The 25,002-nt window shown below is 35.3% G+C and overlaps 1 protein-coding gene across 2 annotated transcripts in view; it reads right to left on the bottom strand.

Moving 5' to 3' along the window:
* DNAJC1 (DnaJ heat shock protein family (Hsp40) member C1) overlaps positions 1–25,002 on the bottom strand; it is a 222,012-nt gene that overhangs the window by 134,663 nt on the left and 62,347 nt on the right. For both annotated transcript variants that reach the window (XM_030819216.1, XM_030819215.1), the window contains exons 2-3: positions 6,328–6,429; positions 5,793–5,839 (exon numbers count right to left, since the gene is read on the bottom strand). In XM_030819216.1, coding sequence (XP_030675076.1) covers positions 5,793–5,839; positions 6,328–6,429 — 149 coding nt within the window. The remainder of the gene's footprint in view (positions 1–5,792; positions 5,840–6,327; positions 6,430–25,002) is intronic.

Here is a 25,002-nt window from a genome sequence, read left to right as displayed (position 1 = left end):
AAGTCCTGAATCTATTCTCAATCCATATTCTACTTCAGGTTTGTTGAGGGGGAAAAAGGTGAATATAAAAATCATCATTTTCAGCAAACCTCTCCCATGAAATAACTTCAGGTAAAAAGTATAGTTATTGATAAAGAACATCTAAGAAAATGGAGACAATTCCCTAATAGCACTCTTAAGTATTAAATTTGCTTTGGGTATAACTAAACTATAGCAGAAGAGAAAACAGCTGAACTCATAGCTAAGAATCTCTTATCAAATATTTTATCACCATCATAACTGAAAGTGCTATGTGTCTGTTAATAGCTACTATTTTCTACCCTACGTATAAATTGTATTTGGTGTACAAATTCAAGAGAGCAAAATCTCATGCACTGAACACATTAAACAGAACTAGATATTTACTAGGCTATGTCTGTCACTCTAAACAACAGTCTCTAAGGATTAAGCTTAGAATCAATGCTCTATTGATTTTACTATCAATGAACATTATAGCTCACACGACTGGCCATTTTAAGGAAAGATAGCTTCCATTATAGTTCATTTTTTAGAATATATGCTGTTAAAAGATAAATCACTGCTTTCTTGATGAAACATTGAAAATACATTTCTTAAAGTACACACAGACACTTTTCATAAGTCATTTAAGAAGAAATACTGTGTTGACAACACATAAAATTTAAAACATCACTTTATTAGGCTTTTCTATATTAAACATATAACACTGTTAAAATGCTCTGTATTTGGGATTCATACAAACTGTTCTCAACTATTTGTTAAAGCCAGATTAAGAATGTACAAATGTATGTGTTGTAAGATATAAAGAAAGAAATCTCTATGATAAAAAATATCACTAATGCTAAAAATCATAGGGAATTATAATGGCATTTTCTTGGAAATGAAAACATTAATCAATTCCACACATCCAACATATGGCCTAATGTGTGTTTATTTCACTTGATTTTCTTAAAATATACATCATGAACATAAAATAATGGTTACATACTCATTAGTGAGTTTCATACTATAATCTGCAATTCATCAAACATATTTAGGCTAACACAAACACTGGAAAACAAATTTAAAATTTTTTCAAGTTATCAGCAGAAAAATGTATGGAAATTTAAAACGTTACAATTTTTTGAAATATAAAATAGTAATTATGAAACTAAAATTAAAAATCTGTATATTATGAAAATGAATATTTAAATAATTCTAGCATGTGCCTAAATTATGAATTTTCCATATTACAAAGCTTGAATTTTTAGTTTAAAACAATAATAACATAATTTCCATTTAGGTCACATTTTGAAACTGAATAAAAACTACTTGTACAAAGATTATAAACAGAAAACATGTCTAAATTAATTGCTCTCATTCTTCTTTGAAAAAAAAAAATATATGCCAAAAATTGTGGTACACCGCACTTTATTTAAGAAAGGTGCCAAAATAAATTTCCTATTCTCAGACTAACGGTTATTTTGATTCAAACACACCTGTAATCAAATTTACAATAACTAGTTAATACATTTATAAAAGTTTAACATATTAAGGCTGAATAATTATACTTTTAACTGCATTTGTAAATGAAACGTTATTTAGTAAACTAAAAAACACATTCAACTTTTATAAATATAGTAACATGAAATAGACAAAAAATTTTAAAGTTGCACAACTGGGTTAGAAAAGAAGACTGGTTAAAAATTCATAATAGATTTTGAACAAAAGTAGGTATGTTAGTATTACTAAAGTGCAATCTAGTATATAAATGTAATGACTGCTACTCAGTATTTTACCTCAACTAACATTCAGGGCACTCATAAAAATTTGTTGGAACATAGCTGGGCTACTGTTTCCCAAAACAAGTTAGCTAAAGAGTTTAGAGAAGGCTGCTAAGCTAGGCTTTCTTACAATAACCAGGAAAATCTGTTACAGGCATGCTTTAATGACAGTGATTGGGTCTGAAAAATGCGTAATTAGGCAAACTGTTAGGCAAGTTCCTCACTGTGTGAACATCATGGTGTACTTAGACAAACCTACGTGGTATAGCTTCTACACATGTAAGCTATATGGCAGCCTATTGCTTCTAGGCTACAAACCTGTATAGCATGTTGCTGTACTAAACACTGTAGGCAACTATAACACAATGGTAAGTATTTGTCTATCTAAACTTAGAAAAGGTACAGTAAAAATACCATATTATAATCTTATGGGACTAGCACTGGGTTTTTTCGTTGCTGTTGTTGTGGTTGTTTTAGAGATGGGGTCTCACTCTCTCACTCAGGCTGGAGTACAATGGCACGATCATGGCTCACTGCAGCCTTGCAATCCTCCCATCTCAGCATCACAAGTAGCTCAAGCAATCCTCCCATCTCAGCCACCCAAGTAGTTGGACTACAGGCATGCAACACCACACCCTGGTAATTTTTTTATTTTTTGTAGAGATAGGGTCTAGCTATGTTGCCAGGGCTGGTCTCAAACTCCTGGACTCAAGCGATCCTCCCACCTCAGCCTCCCAAAGTGTTGGGATTACAGGTGTGAGCCACTGTGCCCGGGCAGCACTGTGTATGTGGTCCCTCATTGAGTGAGATGCCATTAGGCAGTACATGACTGTATTTTCATACTATATATGTTCTTGGGGGAGAAAAAGGCTTAAACGTTTATTCACAATTGCACTCCTAGGAATCTACCCAAGAGAAATGAAAACATATGTCCCTCTGAAGATTTATGTGAATGTTCACAGAAGCCTTGCTCATCATAGCCCCAAACTGGAAACAACCCACATGTCCATCAACTGGTGAATAGATAAACGTTAAGTGGTATATCCATACAATGGAATACTGTTCAGCAATAGAAAAGAATGAACTACTGGTATATGTTACAATATGGATGAATCTCGAAAACCTTATGTTAATAGAAGCCAGATATAAAAAACTATATATCGCATGATTCCATTTATACGAAATGTCCAGAAAGACAAATTTATAACACACTAAATAGATCAGTAATTGCCTGGAGCTGGAGATCAGGGTGAGGAACTACTGCAAATGGGCTAAAGGTTTTTGAAAAGATGTAAATGTTCTAAAACTGGACTGTGATGATGGTTTGCACAAGCCTGTAAATTTACTAAAAAGCACTTAACTGTACACTTAAAACAGGTGACTTTTATTGTATGCAAATTATACCCAAAGAAGGATGTTAAAAAATCCAACAAAACTGGCTTTTTCTTTTTTCTCTTTTTTTCTTTTGAGACAGGGTCTTGCTCTGTCACCCAGGCTGAGCACAGTGGTGCAATTAGAGCTCTCTGCAACTTCTGCCTCTGGGGTTCAAGCAATCCTCCCACCTCAGCCTCCTGAGTAGCTGGGACTGTAGGCATGTGCCACCATGCCAGGCTAACTTTTGTATTTTTTGCAGAGACAAGGTTTCGTCATGTTGCCTAAGCTGGTTTCCAACTCCTGTGTTCAAGGGATCTACCCTCCTCAGCCTCCCAAGTGCTAGGATTACAGATGTGAGCCACTGTACCCAGCCAGCCTTTCCTTTTTTTTTTTTTTTTTTTTTTAACAAAAAGTTATTTGGTTTGTTAATTTATCAATTTAACTGCTATTCCCTTTTCCAGCAAAATTCAAATAACGCATCTGATTTCAGAGAAAACACAATTATATAAAAGGGAAATAAATGGGAAACATGTCTATGACAATTTCCCAAATTACCAATTCCTGGAAGGTTACACATTTAAAAGAATTATTTAATGAATATTTATAGTAAATAATTGTGATACAAAAAAGCATTTTTTCATATCAATATGTAGATAATCTTCTTTTAGAAGATAATGCTGACTGTGCTCTTTTTTTTCCTAAAGGAATTATAAACATTAAGTAATGTCTGCAGAGATGTCTGTCTCCTATATGTTTAAATACTCATAGGTCACCTGGCCTCAGGCACAAGCTTTAGAGGAGTGATTCTTAGCTTGATTAGTTAAGACTTTTGCCTCAAGGAAAACCAGTTACCAAAGAGTTACTTGTGCCTCAAGGGGTATAAATACTGCAGCTGTTTGTGTAACTGTCACATTCATTTTTTCTATCAACTCTCTAAAATAAATGAGAGAACTAATCCTGAAGAGATGATGTTATTTATTAATAGATGATTCCATGTTAATGAAGAAACAATTTATATATGAGAAGTGATTTGTTTTGAAAAGATAGAAATAATTTTGGTAACTGAAAGAAATTACAAAGTTTACTGACTTTTAAGATAACAAAAAGAAAAAAACCTCAAGCCAAAGTTATTAGAAGACTAAATAAAGCTACCTTTACAGGCACATTCTTGATGTGTGAAACAAAACTAGGGTTCACAGAGAAACCAACTAGAAAATATGCACAGAATGACCAAAACTTCTTTCAACACACTTCTTGGACTGTTTCAACACTATGGATTATCTCAAACCAGAGGAATGTCTGCTATGGTATCTGGACCAATGCCAGCCCTTGTTATAAAGTGAAGAACACTTTAAGAGAAGATCTTGAATCCTTGTGCCTTGCAATCTGACAAGCAGAGGTATTCAAATTAAACAGTTAAGATGAGAATCAAGAATGGTAGCTAACATTTTAGGATACAGACTAATTCCAGATAATACATTTGAGGAAAGATTCAGAATGTAACATAGCACAATTTATGGGGTTGTCTGAAGATGTATTACCCCCCCATTGAAGGATACAGATATTTAAGCTGGCTTTTGCCTAAATGTCAAATAGCCAGGTGTTGTTTTGTTTTGTTTTTTTACAGGTACTCTTGTACTGTAGAACGTTTTTAAATTTTGGATTGTGGTCCACTAGTGTCTCATGAAATCAATTTAGTGAACCACAACCAACATTTTAAAAAAATAAATAAATAAAAAACACCAAAAGAGTAGTCTAGCCTAGAATAGAAAATAATGTGTTTAACATGCAATAAGAAATATTTTGTGAAACTATTGTTTTAGTTGTGTGTGTGTGTGTGCATATGTGTTGTGGTTTGACTTAAAAAACTTAGAAGGCTGCTGAAATGATGTCTACATTCCATACATTCTGTAGGAGTAGAGGAAAGGGGCCCCCTGTGTAATCTCCTCTTAAGTCACTGGCATTATAAACTACTACATAAATATATTGCCACTCTTCTGAAAGGGGCACAGAGAAGTCTTAGTGTGAGGGGCTGCCTCCACTCTGAAGTTTAACCCTGAATGCAGAATTGCCGGAGCAGAGTAAAGGAAGGGAAGGAGGCAAAAGAAATAGACGCAAGAGGCAAAGTTTTCTTCCACCCTTATCTTCTACAGGCTAACAGAAGCTTATATAATTGGGTTATTCCGAGAGTGAGGAAATATCAAGAAAGAGTACTAACTTGACTATCGCTAGTCTAATTCAAACATTTAAGGAATAGGAGGGGAAAAGCACCAAGCATCAGGCACAGATAGGAGCTATCACTGACATATGGGAAAGAATGGACATTCATTTGAATTCAAGCAGTATTTGTATTTCCCAGGGCATAAACACTCATGTTAAAAGTCATATTAAGGAAGCCCGGACTTGCTAACATTATGACTCAAAATCCTGAAGCTTGTAAGTATCGAATCAATCTAGTGGATACTTTCAATAAAATTAATTCTGCTTCAAACACACATTTTTAAAACACTGCATTTCTTGGAAGGAACAAAAATAAAATGCTAACATAATAATAAAATGTTTAAGGAGACTTAATTCTTTATAAACTGTAGCATGAAACTATAACATCTTAATTCAAAAGCAGAAATGAACACTCACCTCTGCCTTCGTTCATCATCCTTTAAAACTTCATAAATGGCCACCAACTAAAATAAAAGCATTACTTTAAAATAAAAATACTCTCAACTATAAGAAATCACGTAGGAGGGTGAAGGCACAACAATACACATGCAGAAAATCCTATGTGCCTATACAGACAATAAACAGACGAAATCTCAATTATAAGCACTTTATGTTTTGGTAGTAACTTAAGAGGTTAAAAATGCTTGATATCAAAATAAATCTTTGTGACAGTTACAAAAGTAGTACTTATCTTAAAATGTGCATTTAGAAGCAAAAGCTGTAATTCAGACAAGAAAATTATGACAATTATGACCCTCCAAGAATTTAGAGATGCTAATACAAAATGGTAAAAATGTATTTTGTAGAAACTTGAATAAAAACATACACACTATATTTTAAACTACTACCTTATTTTCAAATGAAAATATTCCACATATAAGTGAATATTTTTACCATCAACATATTAATACATTTGTCACAAAATATATACATAATAGCATATTTCACTTACTTGTCTAAACTGAGTTTCTGCATTTTCATCTTTATTCTTGTCTGGATGTAAAGTTAGTGAAAGCTTACGATATGCTTTTCTGATGTCTGCAGATGATGCATCCTGGAGGTGGTAGGGGGAGGGGAAAATACAAAGCAAACTTTGTCAGAAAAAGAAATTCCCAGAACCTTGTTAAGATCTGAGAAGACAGCCAGCCAAGTGCAGGACCCCAGGCAATGTAATTTGAGCAATCAGTCTAACAACCAGGCTATGCAACAAGCCTGACCCACATGACTGAACAATTATTCAATCTAATTTGGCTCTCCTCTTAACTTTTCATTACCATACAGTCATTTAAAGAAGACAGTATTTGGCGAAACTTTTCAAACACTTGCCTTCCTAAAATTAACCAATAAATCTTTTTCAGTAATTAACAGATCAAAAAGAAACAAATTAAAAATTAATACATCTGTGTGCCTTCAAAGAAACTCTTTATTTATTGGCAAATGTTAAAGCCAATTTCCGAATCCCGGGCTAACCATATGGTTTCTCTATTGTTATTTATATTGAGTTTATCATCTTAGCAGCAACCTACGGAATCTCACTTTCACATGTCAAAAAGCATGCCTATCTGAAGGGAGTTAAATTAGCATTTATCAAAAATTATTATCATTAGAAAGAGTTAAATATACTAATTTACTTAGTACTTTAAAGGGTATTTGCAATGTTGGCCAGCCTCCTCAGTCTGGTTCATAGAAATAAATTTGCCCAATATTTATGTATTACTTGCATAGTTTAAATATATTTAAAAGGTTACCGTGGTTCAGTACTTAGATTAAGTGGATATTAAAATTACATTTTATATAATCCTGTGTGCACAGGTAAAATCAGACAACATCATTTTTACATGGCCAGTATAAAATGCATAATAATAACAAAGAATACACTGTCAAGTAGGGTTTAAAACTTTTTTTGAGACACTCTGATTCTGCCACCCAGGCTGGAGTGCGGTGGCACAATCTCAGCTCACTGCAACCTCCACCTCCTGGGTCCAAGAGATTCTTGTGCCTCAGCCTCCAGAGTAGCTGGAATTATAGGCATGCGCCACCACACCCAGCTAATTTTTGTATTTTTAGTAGAAACGGGGTTTCCCCAGGTCGGCCAGACTGGTCTCGAACTCCTGACCTCAAGTGATCCAACAGCCTCGGCCTCCCGAAGTGCTAGGATTACAGGTGTGAGCCACCGCACCTGGCTGGGGTTTAAAACTTGATCTGTATTAAACTTAAAATGTATTCAAATAACATATTAATACTGGGCAAAATGATAGTAAACTTGCTTATTAAATGTCTCTCATTTGATAGCAGACTGTCTAATTAATTCCAAAAACTACTAAGAAGTTCAAATGATGAAAACACCAAACCAAACCAACACAAAAAATCTATATACATGGGACTAAATATTATCAATAGTTTTTAAATAGAGTTGGAGAGAGACAAAGTGAGGCTATAATTAGTCTGTCAGGCTTGTCTTTATAAACCGTTATTTTTATTATCAGTTTTCTGGGGCTTGTTGCCCCAGACTAGTATGTTACCCAGGGTGTGAGTATTTTTGTGACTTGTGGAAGGCTGCAGAGCTATAAAAATTACTAAAGTACTGCAGGTAACATGGTTGTAATTTTCATTCTAATTTGCTTAATAAAATTGACACGTTCCCTACATAGACTACAGATAATGTGGTAGAAATAAATGATTATTTAATGAAAATCTGTGATGAATCCTATTGTTGAGCAAAGACATCAAGTGTCAAATGAATAACCAATCTCTAATTGGGATTTTAATCTTATATTTTTTTAAACTGGGACTATATAATAAACTATTCCACAAGTATATTTCATACAAAATAATAGCTATGTATTTTCTTCTATTACAAAATTAACACATGTTCACTACGGAACATTTCTTACTTAAAAATAAAAACAACTAATAGTAACCTAAAGCATTTCCCTGCTTCTAGTCTTACCATTCTGATCCCCCAATCCTCCATTTTTCTGCCACCATATGTACCCCAAATGTAAATGTGGTCAGACGGCTCTTCTACTCTAAACCCTTGAGCAGCTACCAGGTGCCTTTGTCACCTGTGTTTTCCAATTTTTTTAGCCTTATCTCCCACCCTCTTGGCTCATCCTCCTGGTCCCCCAGATTATTACACCTTAGGGTACAGTTTACCAATCTCATGTTTTTCACCCAGCTACAGATACAGACAGCTCACTTCTAAGGAACAGGGCTCTGTTTCTTATACACAAATACTGCCTATTTTCCTCTTGAGAATCTATCCAGTTGAGTTATTTCACCAATAAATTCTACCTCAAGTAGATACAGGTGAAAAACAGGAAGATTTTCTTATCTACAAAGACACGCTCTAGATAAGTTGTACTTCAAACTAGCTTATGTATTTATTTAATATTAGGTACTCAATGAATTCAAACTCAGAAAATATTGCTTCAGAATCAGATCTCTTTATGTTGGCTGTTTAGCTTCAGACTTGGGCTGAGTAACTTCCCAATGAGATAGAGTTTGGGGAAGGCCGTTGAGAACACCTATTACATTCCTGACCTGATAAACTATATGGAACATGTCCACATAACTACAATGTGAATATGCTCCATTGGAGCTTTAAAGGTAAAAACCCTGGTACGTATTGGCTTGTCTAATACATTTGATATCACATTTCTATTAGAGGCCTGAATGTTAGAACATTCATCTCCCATATTAGACGTTTTATCTCTCTAGCTTGGAGAGAAAATTTTTTGACAGCACGTGAGTGAAATGGCTATCTTTAATTCTTTTCATATTAGATCTACTGGATTCATCTGTTAGAATTCTTTTCCTTCTAAATGTGATATGGCTCTTTGGCAAGCTAACCATGAATTGTTTTAACAATCAGGTGACCTCTAAGAAGAAGAAATGTATCATCACTTTTGGGAAAAAAAAACAAAAACAAAACAAAACAAAACAAAAAAACACTCTGAGGCTGGGTGTGGTGGCTCACGCCCATAATCCCAGCACTTTGGAAGGCTGAGGCAGGCAGATCACTTGAGCCCAAGAGTTTGAGACCAGCCTGAGCAACATGGAAAAACCCAATCTGTGCAAAAAAAATTTTTTAATTATCTGGGTGTGGTGGCATGTACCTGTAATCCCAGCTACTTGGGAGGCTGAGGTGGGGGTGTTACTTGAGCCCAGGAGGTTGAGGCTGCAGTGAGCCATGACTGCATCACTACACTCCAGCCTGGGTGACACAGTGAAACCCTGTCTCCAAAACAACACCAACAACAAACCCTGAAAATAATGTAAGCTTATCAAAATGGAAACAATGCAATGGCATGTCAGCAAAAAACAGCATGTTAGGGAACTCCAAGTTCGTCCCTCCACAGAAACAGTGAAAATAACCTGACAAAAAACTGTCAGAATCAACTTTATCTGATCTCTGAAAACCTGTCAAAATTTACAGCAATTAGGCAAGCACTTAAGAAAAAGATGATTCTCACTAAGGGTCTTAAAGATGCCAACCTAAGGCCTTGGTTAGGTTCCTGGTGCCAGAGAGATCAGAGTTGACCTTATTCTCAAAGAGCTGTGGTTGTTTTATTTTAACCACTCTGTTGGCTTAAACTGTGTAAAGGGCTTGCTTTTATTTTGCCACCCTCAGAACTCTGCCAGAGCATATAGGCCATTTGTTGTAAACATTTAAAGGCAAATTTATTTATGTGTTTTTTATTTTTTGTAGAAACAGGGTTTTGCCATGTTGCCCAGGCTGATCTCAAACTCCTTGGCCTCCCAAAGTGCTGGGATTACAGGCACGAGCCACCATGCCGGGCCTACAGGCAAATGTATTAGCCAGTGCTGAATGGGGTACGGGGTAGCGATTGAGGCAAACAATGGATATAATAAATTGTTTCTATAAATATAGAAAAAAGCTTGAAAGGACACAAAAATATTTTCATATAGCTGTTTTAAGCTAAGTGTTATTACAAAAGAGTCAAAAAGATAAAAAATTTAAAAGTTCATCAAGTAGAAATGTTATGTGGTAAGCTAAGGTTAATTGATTATCAAAAAGCTTGGGGATGTGAGGGGGATCTGGCTGCAATATCTGTCACCCCACTGATCACCAGGGTTGATTCAGCTGATCTGGCTGGCTAGGTGGGTGTCCCCTTCTTCCCTCACCGCTCCATGTGCGTCCCTCCCGAAGCTGCATGCTCGGTCCAAGAGGACAACCATCCCTGATAGAGGAGTACCAGTCTTCAGTCAAGGGTATACAAGTAGCTGCGCTCCCCGGCCAGAACCTCCAAACAAGCTCTCAAAAAGCATGGGCAGACAGACTGAAAAGTGACATGCTTTGGGGACTAAGGGCTTTTAAAGCTCCTACATATTCCTTGGAAACTAGATGGCCATGTGCATGCCCAGGACAGAGCACATGCTCAGAAAGACTTGAGAAGGCCCTAAGTTCTCACTTCTAGCTGATATTCAGGCTCTGCACAAGCAGAAACTGAAGCTAAGAAAGGTGTAAACTACCCAACTGAGTGTGGAAGGCATGGCCCCAAGATATACACAGTCTACTGGCAAACATGCAACTATATATATTATTTATTTATTTATATTTAGTCATACACCACATAACAATGTTGCCATCAACAATGAATCACATATATGATGGTGGTCCCATAAGAATACAATTCAATGGAGCTTTAAAATTCCTATCTTCTAGTGACATGTTACCCTTCCTAATGTCACAGTGCAATGTATCTACTCATGTGTTTGTGGTGAGGCTAGTGTAAACAAACCTGCTGTGCTGCCAGTTGTATAAAAGTATAGTACATACAATTACGTATTGTACATCATATTTGATGATAATAAGCGACTATGTTACGGGGTTATGTATTTACTATACTATTATGGTTATTTCAGAGGGAAATTTTTAAAAAAATATATAGAAGGAATAAAGCGTAAAACAGCCTCAAGCAGGTCCTTCAGGAGGTATTTCAGAAGGGGCATTGTTATAAAAGATGACAGTTCCATGCACATTACTGACCCTGAAGACCTTCCAATTAAATGACATGTGATATTAATGATCATGACCCTGTGTAGGCCTAAGCTAATGTGTGTTTGTGTCTTAATTTTTAACAAGAAAGTTTAAAAAGTTAAAGAAAAGTAAATAATTTTAAATATAGAAAAAAGCTTATAAGGATATAAAAATATTTTTATACAACTATATACGAGTTTGTGTTTTAAGCTAAGTGTTATTACAAAAGAGTCAAAAAGTTAAAAAGTTCATAAAGTAGAAATGTTACATAGTAAGCTATGGTTAATTTATTATTGGGGAGATCACGTATTTTTAATAAATTTAGTGTAATCTAAGTGTACAGTGTTTATACGGTAGTCTACAGAAATGTCCTAGGCCTTCACGTTCACTTACCACTTACTCAGTGACTCACCCAGAGCAACTTCCACTCCTGCAAGATGTATTCATAGTAAATACCCTATACATGTACATTTTGTACCTATTATACTGCATTTTTACTATGTTTAAATATGTTTAGATACACAAATACTTTTGTGTTACAATTGCCTACAGTGTTCAGTACAGTAGCATGCTATACAGATTTGTAGCCCAGGAGCAATAGGTTATACCATACAGCCTAGGTTTGCAGATTTGTATAAATACATCTAGATTTGTATAAATACACTGTGATATTCACAAAGACAAAATTGCCAAGTGATGCACTTCTCGGAATGCATCCTTGTCATTAAGCGATGCATGACTATATATTTCTGGCTCCAACTGTTAAGAAAATATCTGCCAAATCATTAGTTGACCAGAGATTCTAAGCTAACTGAAGAGAAATTCTAGTGGCCACACAGCACAGAATATGTACTTTACAAAAGTGTCTGTTTCAGAAAAGTCACTAGACAACACCAACTATAATAAGCAGCAACAAAAACCTCTAAGAAAGTAGAAAATATCACTGCCACATTATATATCTAAAATGTCTAATACTCAGTAAAAAATTATAAAGCATGCAAAGAAACAAGAAAGTATGGTCCTCAATCAGAGGAAAAAAAAAATCAATAGAAATTGTCCCTGAGGATGTCCACATATTGCATTTACTAGGCAAGGACACTAAATCAATTATTTTAAATATGCTTAAAGAGTATGTACAAAGAACTAAAGGAAAATATGAGAATAATGTCTCACATAATTGAGAATATCAACAAAAATAAACTTTAAAAAAAAAACCAGAAATTCTGAACTAGCAAAATACAATAACTGAAATGAAAACTTTACTGGTTGGGGCTCAACAGCAGGCTTCAGTAGGCAGAAGACATAATCAATGAACACTTACAGAGATCAATAGAGATTACCTGATCTGGGGAGCAGAAAGGAAAAAAAATGAATAAAATGAACAAAGCCTAAGAGACATGTGGAACACTATTAAAAGTACCAACAAACACATAATGGATCTCCAAAAGGGAGAAGAAACAGAAAAGGGGGCAGAAAACATATTTGAAGAAAAAAATGACAGCAAACTTCAAAAATTGATGAAAGACATAAACCTATATATCTAAGAATCTCAACAAACCCCAAGTAGGAGAAAACTAAAGAGATCCACACCTAGCAACACTATAATCAAAATGTTAAAAGAAAAAGAGTCTCGAAAGCAGCAAAAGAAGCAACTTATCATGTATAAGGGATCCCCAATAAAGTTAACAGCAAATTTCTCATCAGAGATTATGGAGCCTAGATGGTAGTAAATTAACATGAAAAAAAAATCTATCAACCAAGAAGTCTATATCCAACAAAACTATCCCTCAAAAACAAAAGAAATTATGATATCCCAGTTAAAAAATTAGAATTCATTGCTAGTAGATATGCTTTATAAGAAACGCTATAAGGAGTCCTTCATGCTGAAAGAAAAAGATACTAGACAGTAATTCAAATCAGAACAAAGAAATAAAAAACACTGGTAAAGATAATGCTGTGGTCTGAATGTTTGCGTCCCTCCAAAACTCATGTGTTGAAATCTAATCCCCCATGTGATGGTATTAAGAGGTGGGGCCTCTAAAAAGTGATTAGGCCAAATGGGATTAGTGCCCTTGTAAAAGATGTCCCATAGAGCTGTCCCTTTTTTGCCCTTCTGCCCTGGGAGGACACATAGAAGGGACCATCTATGAGGAATGGGCCCTCACCAGACAGTGAGTATGTTGTACCTTGACCTTGGACTTCCCAGTCTCTAGAACCGTGAGCAACAAATTTCTGTTGTTTATAAATTACCCAGCAAAAAGTATTTTGTTATAGCAGCACAGACTAAAACAGGTTAACTACATAGATAAATATAAAAGTCATTATTAATGCATTTTGGTTAGTAACTTCAATTTTGCTCTATATGATTTAAAAGACAGTTATATAAAGCAGTAATTATAAATCTGTCATAAATAAATAATATAAATCTATGTCTATGGCAGACATTATATACATAAAAATGTAATCTGGAGTGCAGAGTGACAATAAACAACATAATGAATAGGGAACAGTGCTTGCTATAGGAGTAACATTTTTTATTTTCTTTTTTAAAATTAATTTAAAATTTTTCCTTTTTGCATCTCACATTCTAGCAAAATATTTTTACATGATTGAAACTAAATTGGTATTAATCCAAATTGGATTGCTATAAATTAATATGTGAACTGTAATTCCCATGGCAAAAACTAAGAATGTAAAGATCTACAGTAAAAGAAATGAAAAGTGAATAAAATAGTACACTAGAAAAAAAATTGAATACAAAAAAGGTAATAATGGAAGAACTGGAGAACAAAGATGACATATAATATACAGAAAACAAATAGCAAAATAGCAAAAGTAAGTCATTCCTTATCTGTAATTACTTTAAAATTAAATGAGTTAAACTCTCCGATTAAAATGCAGATACTGGCGAATGAATTTAAAACAAACATGATCCATCACAGCAAGTCCTCACTTAAGGTCACTGATAGGTTCTTAGAAACTGTAACTTTAAGTAAAATGACATATAATGAAAACAATTTTTTTCATGCTATAATGAAACAACATTGAAGGAAATCATGCTATTTAAAGACTTAACTGCAAGTGGTAGTTTCTAAGACTCTACTGGATGATGGCAAGAGAGGATTTACTGTACATGGTGTCTATAAGAGACTCACTTCAGAATCAAGATATAAATAGATCAAAAGTGAATGGATGAAAAAAGATATTCCTTGCAAACAGTAATTAAAAGAGAGCTGGGTGGCTATACCAATATTAGGCAACATCAATTTTAACACAAAAATTGTTACAAAAGACAAAGGACATTACTTAATAAAAAGGTCAATCCATCAAGAAGATATAACAATATAAATAACATAAACATGCACATAACAGAGCCCCAAAATATATGAAGTAAAGATTTAACAGAACTGAAAGGAGAAATAGACAATTCTACAGTAATGGAAACTTTAATACTCCACTTTTAGTAATGACTGGAACAATCAGAAAGAACAGTAAGAAAACAGAAAACTTGAACAATAGTATAAACCAACTAGACACATCTAACAGACATCTATAGAACATTCCACCCCAAAAGAGAATACACATTTTTCTGAAGTGCATATGGAATATTAGCCAAGATATACCATATTTTAGGCTATTAAATAGGTCTCAATAAATTTAAAAAGACTGAAATCATACCACGTATCTTCTCTAACCATAACAAAAGGAAATCAGAAATCAATGGCAAAAGGAAATTTGAAAAATTCACATGTGGAAATTAAACAACACATTTTTAAACAACAAGTAATCAAAAAGGAAATTAGAAAATACTGTGATATGAATGAACGTGCCACTATGTTGTCTCTAAGATAATTGTGAATGTGTTAGAAGACCATCCTCAGTAGCAGTAGAGAAGCCTACACTCTTTTTAAAAGAATAAAACTGAAAAGCTCTTTATGTTTAGAATGTTTGAGACTAAAATAGGAAAGGCCATAAAATATCAGGGTTTCATTACCTGTTAGATATTTCTTTTTGGATTCATTCCTTCTGGAATATTTTAATTCATTAATGTTAACAGTTAATCATAACTATTTTTTCTAATTTAAAACAACTGAGGATTAAGCAAGAATAAAATTAAATCACGATATTTAATTTTTAAAGTAAAGAACAAATCGCTAGAGAAGGATACGAATGAAAACGAAAACATACCATGCCAAAACTTAGGATGTGGTAAAAGCAGTGCTCAGAAGAAAATTTACAGTTATAAACACACTTAAAAAAAAAAAGAAGAAGAAGAAAAATCTCAACCTAACTTTCTACCTTCCATGGTCGCTATCCTAAGTTTTGCTACGTAACAGCACTGAAAAATCTGCCTTAGGTGACTCAAGGGAAATTTTTTATTTTACTTTTTATCAAGAATTGGCAAACTGTTTCTGTAAAGGGACAGATAGTAAATATTTTAGGCTTTGTGGGTCAGTCTTCATTACAACTATTAAATCCTGCCATTGTAGTAAGAAAGCAGCCACAGACAATATATACACAAATGGATATAGTAGTGTTCCAATAAAACTTTATTACAAAATCAGGTAGTGGCTGCTTTTGGCCCAAGGACTGTAGTTTGCTGACCCTGATTTTAATCAATGGATTGACAATAATCCACAAATGTGATATCCACATTTTTAGGTGTGCCAGGTAGCAGAAAAATATTTGGCTAGGTAACCAAAACCAAAAGACCTTATCCAGGATCTGACCAAAGGAAACTCTTTGGTTTTTTTTTGGTTTGTTTTTATTGTTTGTCTGAGATAGAGTCTCGCTCTATTGCCAGGCTGGAATGCAGTTGTGTGTGACCTCAGCTCACTGCAACTTCCACCTCCCAGATTCAAGAGATTCTCTTGCCTCAGCCTCCCCAGTAGCTGGGACCACAGGCACGTGCCACCACGCCGAGCTAGTTTTTGTATTTTTAGTAGAGACGGGGTTTCACCATGTTGGCCAGGATGGTCTCGATCTCTTGACCTTGTGATCCGCCTGCCTCAGCCTCCCAAAGTGCTGGGATTACAGGTGTGAGCCACTGCTCCTGGCGCGCTCAAAGTAAACTCTTCTTAATGAAACTTCTACTCCCTTGAAAAAGACTCAGGAGTATTAAATTGAAGGGAAGATAATCTATTTGGCTATCAGATTCACTGAGGAAGGAAGACAACATTCATCCAAATTATATTTAGGAACTTCAAACTCTAATTGACATCTGGGACCCTTAATTTGTATAGTGTTATTAATCAAGACCAACTGCCTCAAAGTTAATACAGTCAATGCACTGCATGACATTTTGGTCAATGATGGACTGCATGTATGATAGTGGTTCCCATAAAATTATAATGGAGCTGACCTATATAGGAGTACCATTTTAAATCTTTTTACTGTATTTTTACTGTACCATTTCTATGTTTAGATACATAAACACCATTGTGTTACAATTGCCTGCAGTATTTAGTAACATGTTGTACAAGTCTGTAGCCTAGGAACAATAGTCTATACTATGTTGCCTAGGTGTATGGTAGGCTATACCATGAAGGTTTGTAAAAGTGTACTCTATGATGCTGGAACAACTAGAAAATTGCCTAACAATGCATTTCTCAAAATATATCCCCATCATTAAGCAGTACTTGACTGTAATTCCATGCAATTTTTCTCACTGGGTCTTTGGGTCATTTTTGTATCTGATTTATTGATTAAAAGCTCAAGCTAAACTCTTACTAATGACTTTGCCCTCCTTACTCTGACCTTCGCATGTAAATTTAGCAGTCAACACAGCTTTCTCACCCCACCCCAAACCTCTCAAAAAAAAAAAAAAAAAGCAGCAAAAAAGCCAAAACAAACATATGTGTGTGTACACAAGTGCATTCACCACTAGAAGAACTAAATAATAGAGACATTTAAAGGAAGTTGTCTCTGGTGAGTGGATCAGGAGGATAAGGCAGGAAACTTGGATTCATCACAGTATCTTCAGGATTATAGGATTTTATACCAGATGCACATAAAATTTAAAATAAATTGAAAAAATAAAATGCTTTAAAGTTTCAAAATAAAAACTAATTTTCCAGGGCAAATAAAAATAATAAATACAATAATATAGTTTACTTCATGATAAATTTTAAGTCTGGGCTTCTATGGCCAATAAGCTACAAAAGAAGTAGGGAGGGGCTTTGGGTTTCTCCATAATAGATCACTGTTAAAGTCAACTGCCTTTGGAGAGATGTATTCAAATTTATGTAAGATTATAACTTTAATTGATTTTCTTAGCCTTAAACTATACATACTAACCAGTGATAAGGTTAATCTATACCAAATCCTGGTTGTTGATAGAGAACATTTATTATTCTTTGAGAGTCAAGGTCAATAAGAATGATTTCTTGACAAAATAATTTTGAGCACAGTAGAAGGATGTATTCTGCTCCTTTATTTTAGGAATACATTATGTGCTCTATTTTAAACTAGTATCTAAATAAATTTAGATTAATAACACATTTATTTGAGTTGGATACACCTCTGTCCTCTCCATAAGATTAAAAAAGTAAGCGTTCTCCAAAATATAGATAAACAAAAGACTGCAGCTTCGAGAGACAGCTGCTTCTGATATGTAATTACTGGGGGAATTGAGTTGGCAGGAACATCAGACCAACTATTCACAAAACAAAATCGTCATTTGTATAATCTGGTAACTAGATCTTAGACTAAATCTTGCCACTGATTTATCTTGAAAAGGAGGTCCCTTTAACAAGTCAATGGCAGGGGGAGAAAGAGAGAGAGGACAGACAGTTTTATAAAAAAGAGATTTAAGAGAGAGAACAACTGGCCAGGCGCAGTAGCTCACGCCTGTAATCCCAGCACTTTGGGAGGCCGTGGCAGGTGGATCACAAGGTCAGGAGATCGAGACCATCCTGGCTAACACGGTGAAACCCCGTCTCTACTTAAAATACAAAAAAAAAAAAAAAAAAAAAATTAGCCAGGCATGGTGGCAGGCACCTGTAGTCCCAGCTACTTGGGAGGCTGAGGCAGGAGAATGGCATGAACCTGGGAGGCACAGCTTGCAGTGAGCCAAGATCGCGCCACTGCACTCCAGCCTGGGCGACAGAGCAAGACACCGTCTCAAAAAAAAAAAAAAAAAAAAAAAAAAAAGAAAAGAAAAACAGAGATCGAACAATCAAATGTAATGTATGGAACTTGTGTGGCCCCTGATTCAAATTAAACCAGAGTACAAAGGCAGATTTGTGACAACTAGGAACATCTGAATCAAGACTGCTACTAGACACTGTTAAGGAATTATTCATTATATTGGATGGGATAATAGTATCCTGGGTATTTAATATCTCTTTAAGGAGATCCAGAGTGAAGCACTCAGGAATAAAATGTCATAATGTCTGATATTCATTTTAAAATACTTCAAAAAAAAGGATAATATAGGAAAATGATAATTATTAAATGAGTGATGATTAATATAGGAATTCATTAAACTATTCTCTCTACTACTGTTTAAGTTTTTCATAATTAAAAAGTACAGTGAACAATAAATACAAAAGTATTATTATTTGTAATTTGTAACATACCTGTCTGTAGGTGTTCTCAAAACAGAAGAAATATGCCATAAGAGACAACCTAATAGTGGCCTAGAATTTTCAAAAAAGAAAAAAAGAAGAGGAAGCAGACCAAGAAGGGTAAGTGGTAAAGTAAAAGCTGTTATTTGATTTAGATTTATTAATAGAAAAGTATAGGTTTTATTATCATCTTTAAGGATGAGAAGGTAACCACTATGTAACAGAAAAGCATATAAAAATTTCCAAATTAATAGAAAGAAATTTTACTAAGCCAACAAAAGAAAAATAAAAAAAGTATAACAAATACTACAGACAACAGAGAAAAAACAAAATCAAGCATTTCTCATTAACTATACAAACATATACTGAGCTCCCTTATCAAAATACAACTGATCAACAAACTAACTTTGAAACAAAACCAAAAAGGCAGAAAACAGAGATGAAGAAAAACAGACGCAAACAAAAGAAAAGCAATAGTGTTGATATTAACATTGGAAAATGGGAATTAAAGGTCAAAAGCAAGTAATAGGACAAAGAATGGTAATAAGTAATGATAAAAGGTCTAATCCATTGAAAAGTTAAAACAGTCATAAACCCTTATGTTCTAAACACTCCAAATTCATTCACATAACAGCAAAACTCCTAAATAGAACTTGATAAAAACAATCACAGCAGAATACTTTAATATACCTTTACCAGAGCTGACACAGTAAGTAAACAAAAAATAAGCAAAATTATAGAGAATTTGAATAATAATTTTTAAAACACTTTGAGGTGTTTATGTTTACAAATATAAGATATATATTAGATAAATATAAGCGGCCAGGTGCGGTGGCTCACGCCTGTAATCCCAGCACTTTGGGAGGCCAAGGCGGGCAGATCACGAGGTAAGGAGATCGAGACCTTCCTGGCTAACACAGTGAAACCCCATCTCTACTAAAAATACAAAAAATTAGCCGGGCATGGCGGCGTGTGCCAGTAGTCCCAGCCACTCAGGAGGCTGAGGCAGGAGAATGGCGTGAACCCGGGAGGCAGAGCTTGTAGTGAGCTGAGATCGTGCCACTGCACTCCAGCCTGGGTGACAGAGCAGGACTCCATCTCAAAAAAAAAAAAAAAAAAAAAAGAAAGAAAGAAAAAGATAAATATAAGCATACAAATATAAATATTACCAGCAGATAATACCAAGCCTATATTCATGGTTCATTTAAAAAATGAGCAATAAGTCTGGTCACAGAGGAAGTCTTAATTCTAAAACTTAGAGATAGTACAGACTACATTTAAAAATAATAATCAAATAAAATAACCATCAGAGACCAAAATGATTTTTAAAAACCTCAGCAACTGACAAGTTAAAAAAATTTTTTTTTTCAAGACAGAAATAAAAGTTTAAATTACAAATAGCCTAGAAATTCATGAAAGGGAAAATATTTTACATCAAAATCTATGAGAAATGAAACTCTACATAGAGGAAAACGTATGCAGCTAACAAGACAAACTAAAAATGAATGAACCAAGTACCCAGGCCAAGAAAGCAGAAAAAGAACAATTAAAACACCAAAACAAAGTAGGAAGAAGAAACGGGTAAATATTAATGGAGAAATTAATAAAACAGAAAAGGGAAAAAAGCTAGTTCTTTTGAAAGGCAGGCAAAGCAGATAATTCCTAGCAAACATAATTAAAATAAATATACCAGACAGAGAGTGCCTCAGTAGTTACTTAAACCTCAGCTTTCTTATCTGGAAAATGGTCACATATTTGCTTTACCTTCCTTCCTTTCCTCTGCTTCTGCCTACTGTACCTTCCAATAGCAATGTCAAATGAACTCATCTGAAAGCTCAGCCCAGCTGGTTCTAAATGTGACACAGGGAACATTACAATCTGTCATTCACCTAATACTGTTGTGTATTTATTTCCTTTCAGACACAGACTGATCCCTAATCCCAGAGCTCCAGTTGCCTTTACGGGGCTTTTTTCTGCTGTGGTTCCTGCCAGACAATCTTGTTCTTGGCTGTCTCGTTTCCAAACACAGTAGCCCTACCCTTGAAAGTCAACCCAGAGCATAGTACCCCTGCCCAAAGTAGATCTCTTAAACGCTTCAGTGACTGCTGTTGCTGAACTGCCTAGTCCAATTACCCAATGTTATGTTTCTACCCTGCATATAGTCAGGAAAGTGAGAAAGGTGGCTGTGGTCAACCGCAAATGTTGGTTTCAAACCCATGCCACATCAGCAAAAAAAAAAATGGATAGGCACCCATGTCTGTAAAGGGAAAAGCAAAAGCAGCAGAAGCATGGTCTCTATCTCATTTCCACCTTCTAAAACATACACAAGTACATCTCAATGGCTAAATCTACCTTATATCCAGAATACTTGCTGCAAGTGGATCTGGGAAACAGTTATTAGCTTTCAACACTATGTAAAATAGGAAAGGACACTGGCATGGAAAAATAAATGTTGAAACCAATCCATTGTTTTCATCATGTAAAGGTTTTTTTCTTTTCATATTATCCTTCAATTTTAATAAGCAAATTTTTACAGCATGTAAAAAGACTGATAAATTCTCAAAATAAAAGTGCAAACCAGTAAATGTAATAGAATAATACTGGATGCTTTTCTTTACATCTCTGAAATTAATTCACCTTTTAAGGATGTATCCTTATCTCCATATAAATAGACATGTAATATTCCATTCCATATTGACTTTCTCTTCAAAGATTGTCAGGGAAAATTTCTAAGTTTTTCATAGTATGGTTTGTAAATCTCTTGAAGACAGACCAATTCTTTCCATTTATATATTGTTTTAAGTTCCCACTGCAGCTGCAGTGGCTAACTGATCATGGTAGTTTCCTGGTCCCAGTGACTTCCTAATTGTAGCAATCACAGTATGGCACAGGTAAGAGAGATTGGATAAGTCTAGGATAATCACAGGGGACAGAGAATTAAAATACTGTGGAAGAGTGGCAGTGAATTTGTCTTGGATAATCTGCAGAGGAGAAAGAATCGAGTCTGTAAAAAAATGTTATTAGTCAAATCGTGTTGTACACCTTAATATATACTATTTTTGTCAATTATACCTCAATAAAGCTGGAAAATAAAAAATAAACAGGAAAGAGAAAAAATGTTATGAGAACTTTTGATGAATTAGATTGGGGGTAAGGTTGTAAATGACAGACAACTTGTGAGTATCACACTTGCATAAGCAAGGATACTGATAACATCTGCAGAAATAGGAAAACACTGGAAGAAAATCTGTAGGCCAGAGAAGACAATGAACTTGCCAAGTAGGAGGTGTTTTTGAAATACTCAAGTGGAACTGCCAGCTAAGCATCTGGATACACAGGTCTGAAACTCAAAGTAGTAGTTTGTATTAGACATACATAAATGTAGAAGCCATTGGTATATGAAGAAAAGTCAAATAGACAGGAAGGATATTGCTTAAAGAAAAACAGAAGAGTGGTAATATATGAAGGCTTAAATGAGCTTTGAAGAATGTTAGCATTGTCAGTACTGCTGATGTCAGGTAAAATGAACACTAAAAGTTATCAACTGGACCAGCTATTATGAAAATCCCTGGGAACCTTGGGAACAGCTGTTTTGCTAGAGTAATGGGTACAGATGCCTAAGAAGAGTGGTGTAAAACGAAGGGAAATTTTCAAGAAATTTGGCTGTTGAATGGAAAAAGATATGTGACTGAGAGGGATTTTCTTTTCTTTTTAAAGAAACATATCTACATAAATACTGATGAGAAAGATATAGTTGAGAGAGGACTTTAAATATAGGTGATAGATAGCAGCACTGACAGTATGTTTCCAGAGCAGGAAGGGGTAGAGTAAGGGATAGAATCCAAAAGATGGGAGAAAAGCTGGCATTCAAAGAGGGGACACCATTAGCAGGAAGAAGGAGAGGATACATGTAGGTCTAAGTCTGTAGGTTGGTTGTAAGATGAAAGTATTTGAGTATAAATGTTATAGATCCTGGCCATATATAAGATGTCATGGCCAATAAAAGTTGAGAGGGGAATTCTTTGAATTAACAGGCATGAGGGTGCAAGTTGATAGTAAGAGAGATCTTTTACACCCTTCATCAGAGGTGTCTGAAAGGTCACAGTAAGAGAAAAATGGACATGTAGATGAAATGGAGATAGGACTGGTAAGCTAGTCTGTACAATTTTGCCCAGCTGTTCTTTAAAAGAAGATCTATAGTGATTAATTCTATATTTAACTTAACCCTTTCTCTCCAAATTAGTGTTTCTTCATATTTCCAACTTTATACAAAATAACTGATAATTTAGTAATTTGAGAAGTGATAAATGCAAAATCAAAATCATACTAATTGCTGAATAAAATAATTCAAATTCCTTTCTTTTCCTCTTTTTTTTTTTTTTTGCTCTGTCGCCCAGGCCAGAGTGCAGTGACGCGATCTCAGCTCGCTGCAATCTCCACCTCCCGGGTTCAAGTGATTCTCCTTCCTCAGCCTCCCGAGTAGCTGGGACTACAGGTGTGTGCCACCATGCCCAACTAATTATTTATATTTTTAGTAGAGATGGGGTTTCATTGTGTTAGCCAGGATGGTCTCAATTTCCTGACCTCGTGATCTGCCTGTCCCAGCCTCCCAAAGTGCTGATACACATAGAAATATTTTATAATCTCTACACATTTTATATCCAAATGGCCATTAAATACATAAAAAGTATTCAATTTCCTTAATTACAGAGAAAAAGCAAATTAAAGTCAAAGTGAGATACCACTACATACCTACCAGAATGGCCAAAATAAAAAAGATAATGTATCTTTATAAATATTTTATTTTTATAAAAAAGATAATTATTCCCGGCCGGGCGCGGTGGCTCACGCTTGTAATCCCAGCACTTTGGGAGGCCAAGGCGGGCGGATCACGAGGTCAGGAGATCGAGACCACGGTGAAACCCCGTCTCTACTAAAAATACAAAAAATTAGCTGGGCGTGGTGGCGGGCGCCTGTAGTCCCAGCTACTTGGAGAGGCTGAGGCAGGAGAATGGCGTGAATCCGGGAGGCGGAGCTTGCAGTGAGCCAAGATTGCGCCACTGCACTCCAGCCTGGGCGACAGAGCGAGACACCATCTCAAAAAAAAAAAAAAAAAAAAAAAAAGATAATGATTCCCAATGTTAAGGCTGTGGAGCAACTGCAACACCAACGCACTGCTGGAGGGAGGATAAACTACTATAACCATTTGAAAACGGTTTGGCAGTATCTACTAAAGCTGAACATACACAAACCCAGCAATGATAGGGCAATTTCATTCCTTAGTATATATGCAACAGAAATGCATATATAAGCTCATTAAAAGATATGTACAAGGATGTTCATAGAAACATTGTTCATAATAGCCCCAAATTAGAAACAACCTAAATATCCATCAAAAGCAGTATCTATCAATAAAATGGGATCCTGCTATGGTTTGAATGTGTCCCCCTGAAAGTATGTGTTAGAAACTTAATCCCCAATGCAACAATGTTGGGAGGAGGAACCTAATGGGAGGTGCTTAGGTCATGAGGGCTCCACCCTCATGAACGGATTAATGGCATAAAAGGGCTTGAGGTTGCCAGTTCCATCTCTTCCTCTCTCTCATGCCATGGGATGATGCAGCATGAAGGCCCTCACCAGATGCTCCCACCTTGATATTGGACTTTCCAGTTCCAGAACTGAGAAAGAAGTGTATTTTCTTTGTAAATTACTCAGTCTGTGGTATTCTGTCATAGTAAAACAAAATTTCATGTGCATGATGCCATGTGCAAAATGTCATGTACAAAATGTCATGTGATGTCATGTGCAAAATGTCCTGTGCATGATGTTGAGAAACAGAAGCCAATTTAAGACACAAATTAGCAAGTAATTAAAAAAATCTGTATCAGAATACACATAGCTGACCCTTGAACACCAGGAGTTTGATCTGCGAGGGTCCAATTACATTCAGATTTTTTTCAATAAAAGTTACACAAGTATGCCTGACTCTCCTGACTCCCCTTCCACTTCCTCCACCTCTTCTGCCTCCGCCATCCTTGAGGCAGCAAGACTAGCC

Source organism: Nomascus leucogenys, chromosome 9 (assembly GCF_006542625.1).
Source record: "Nomascus leucogenys isolate Asia chromosome 9, Asia_NLE_v1, whole genome shotgun sequence".
NCBI classification, from domain to species: Eukaryota; Metazoa; Chordata; class Mammalia; order Primates; family Hylobatidae; genus Nomascus; species Nomascus leucogenys.
Note: the sequence above shows the minus strand (reverse complement) of the source record. Positions and strands in the feature narration are given on the sequence as shown.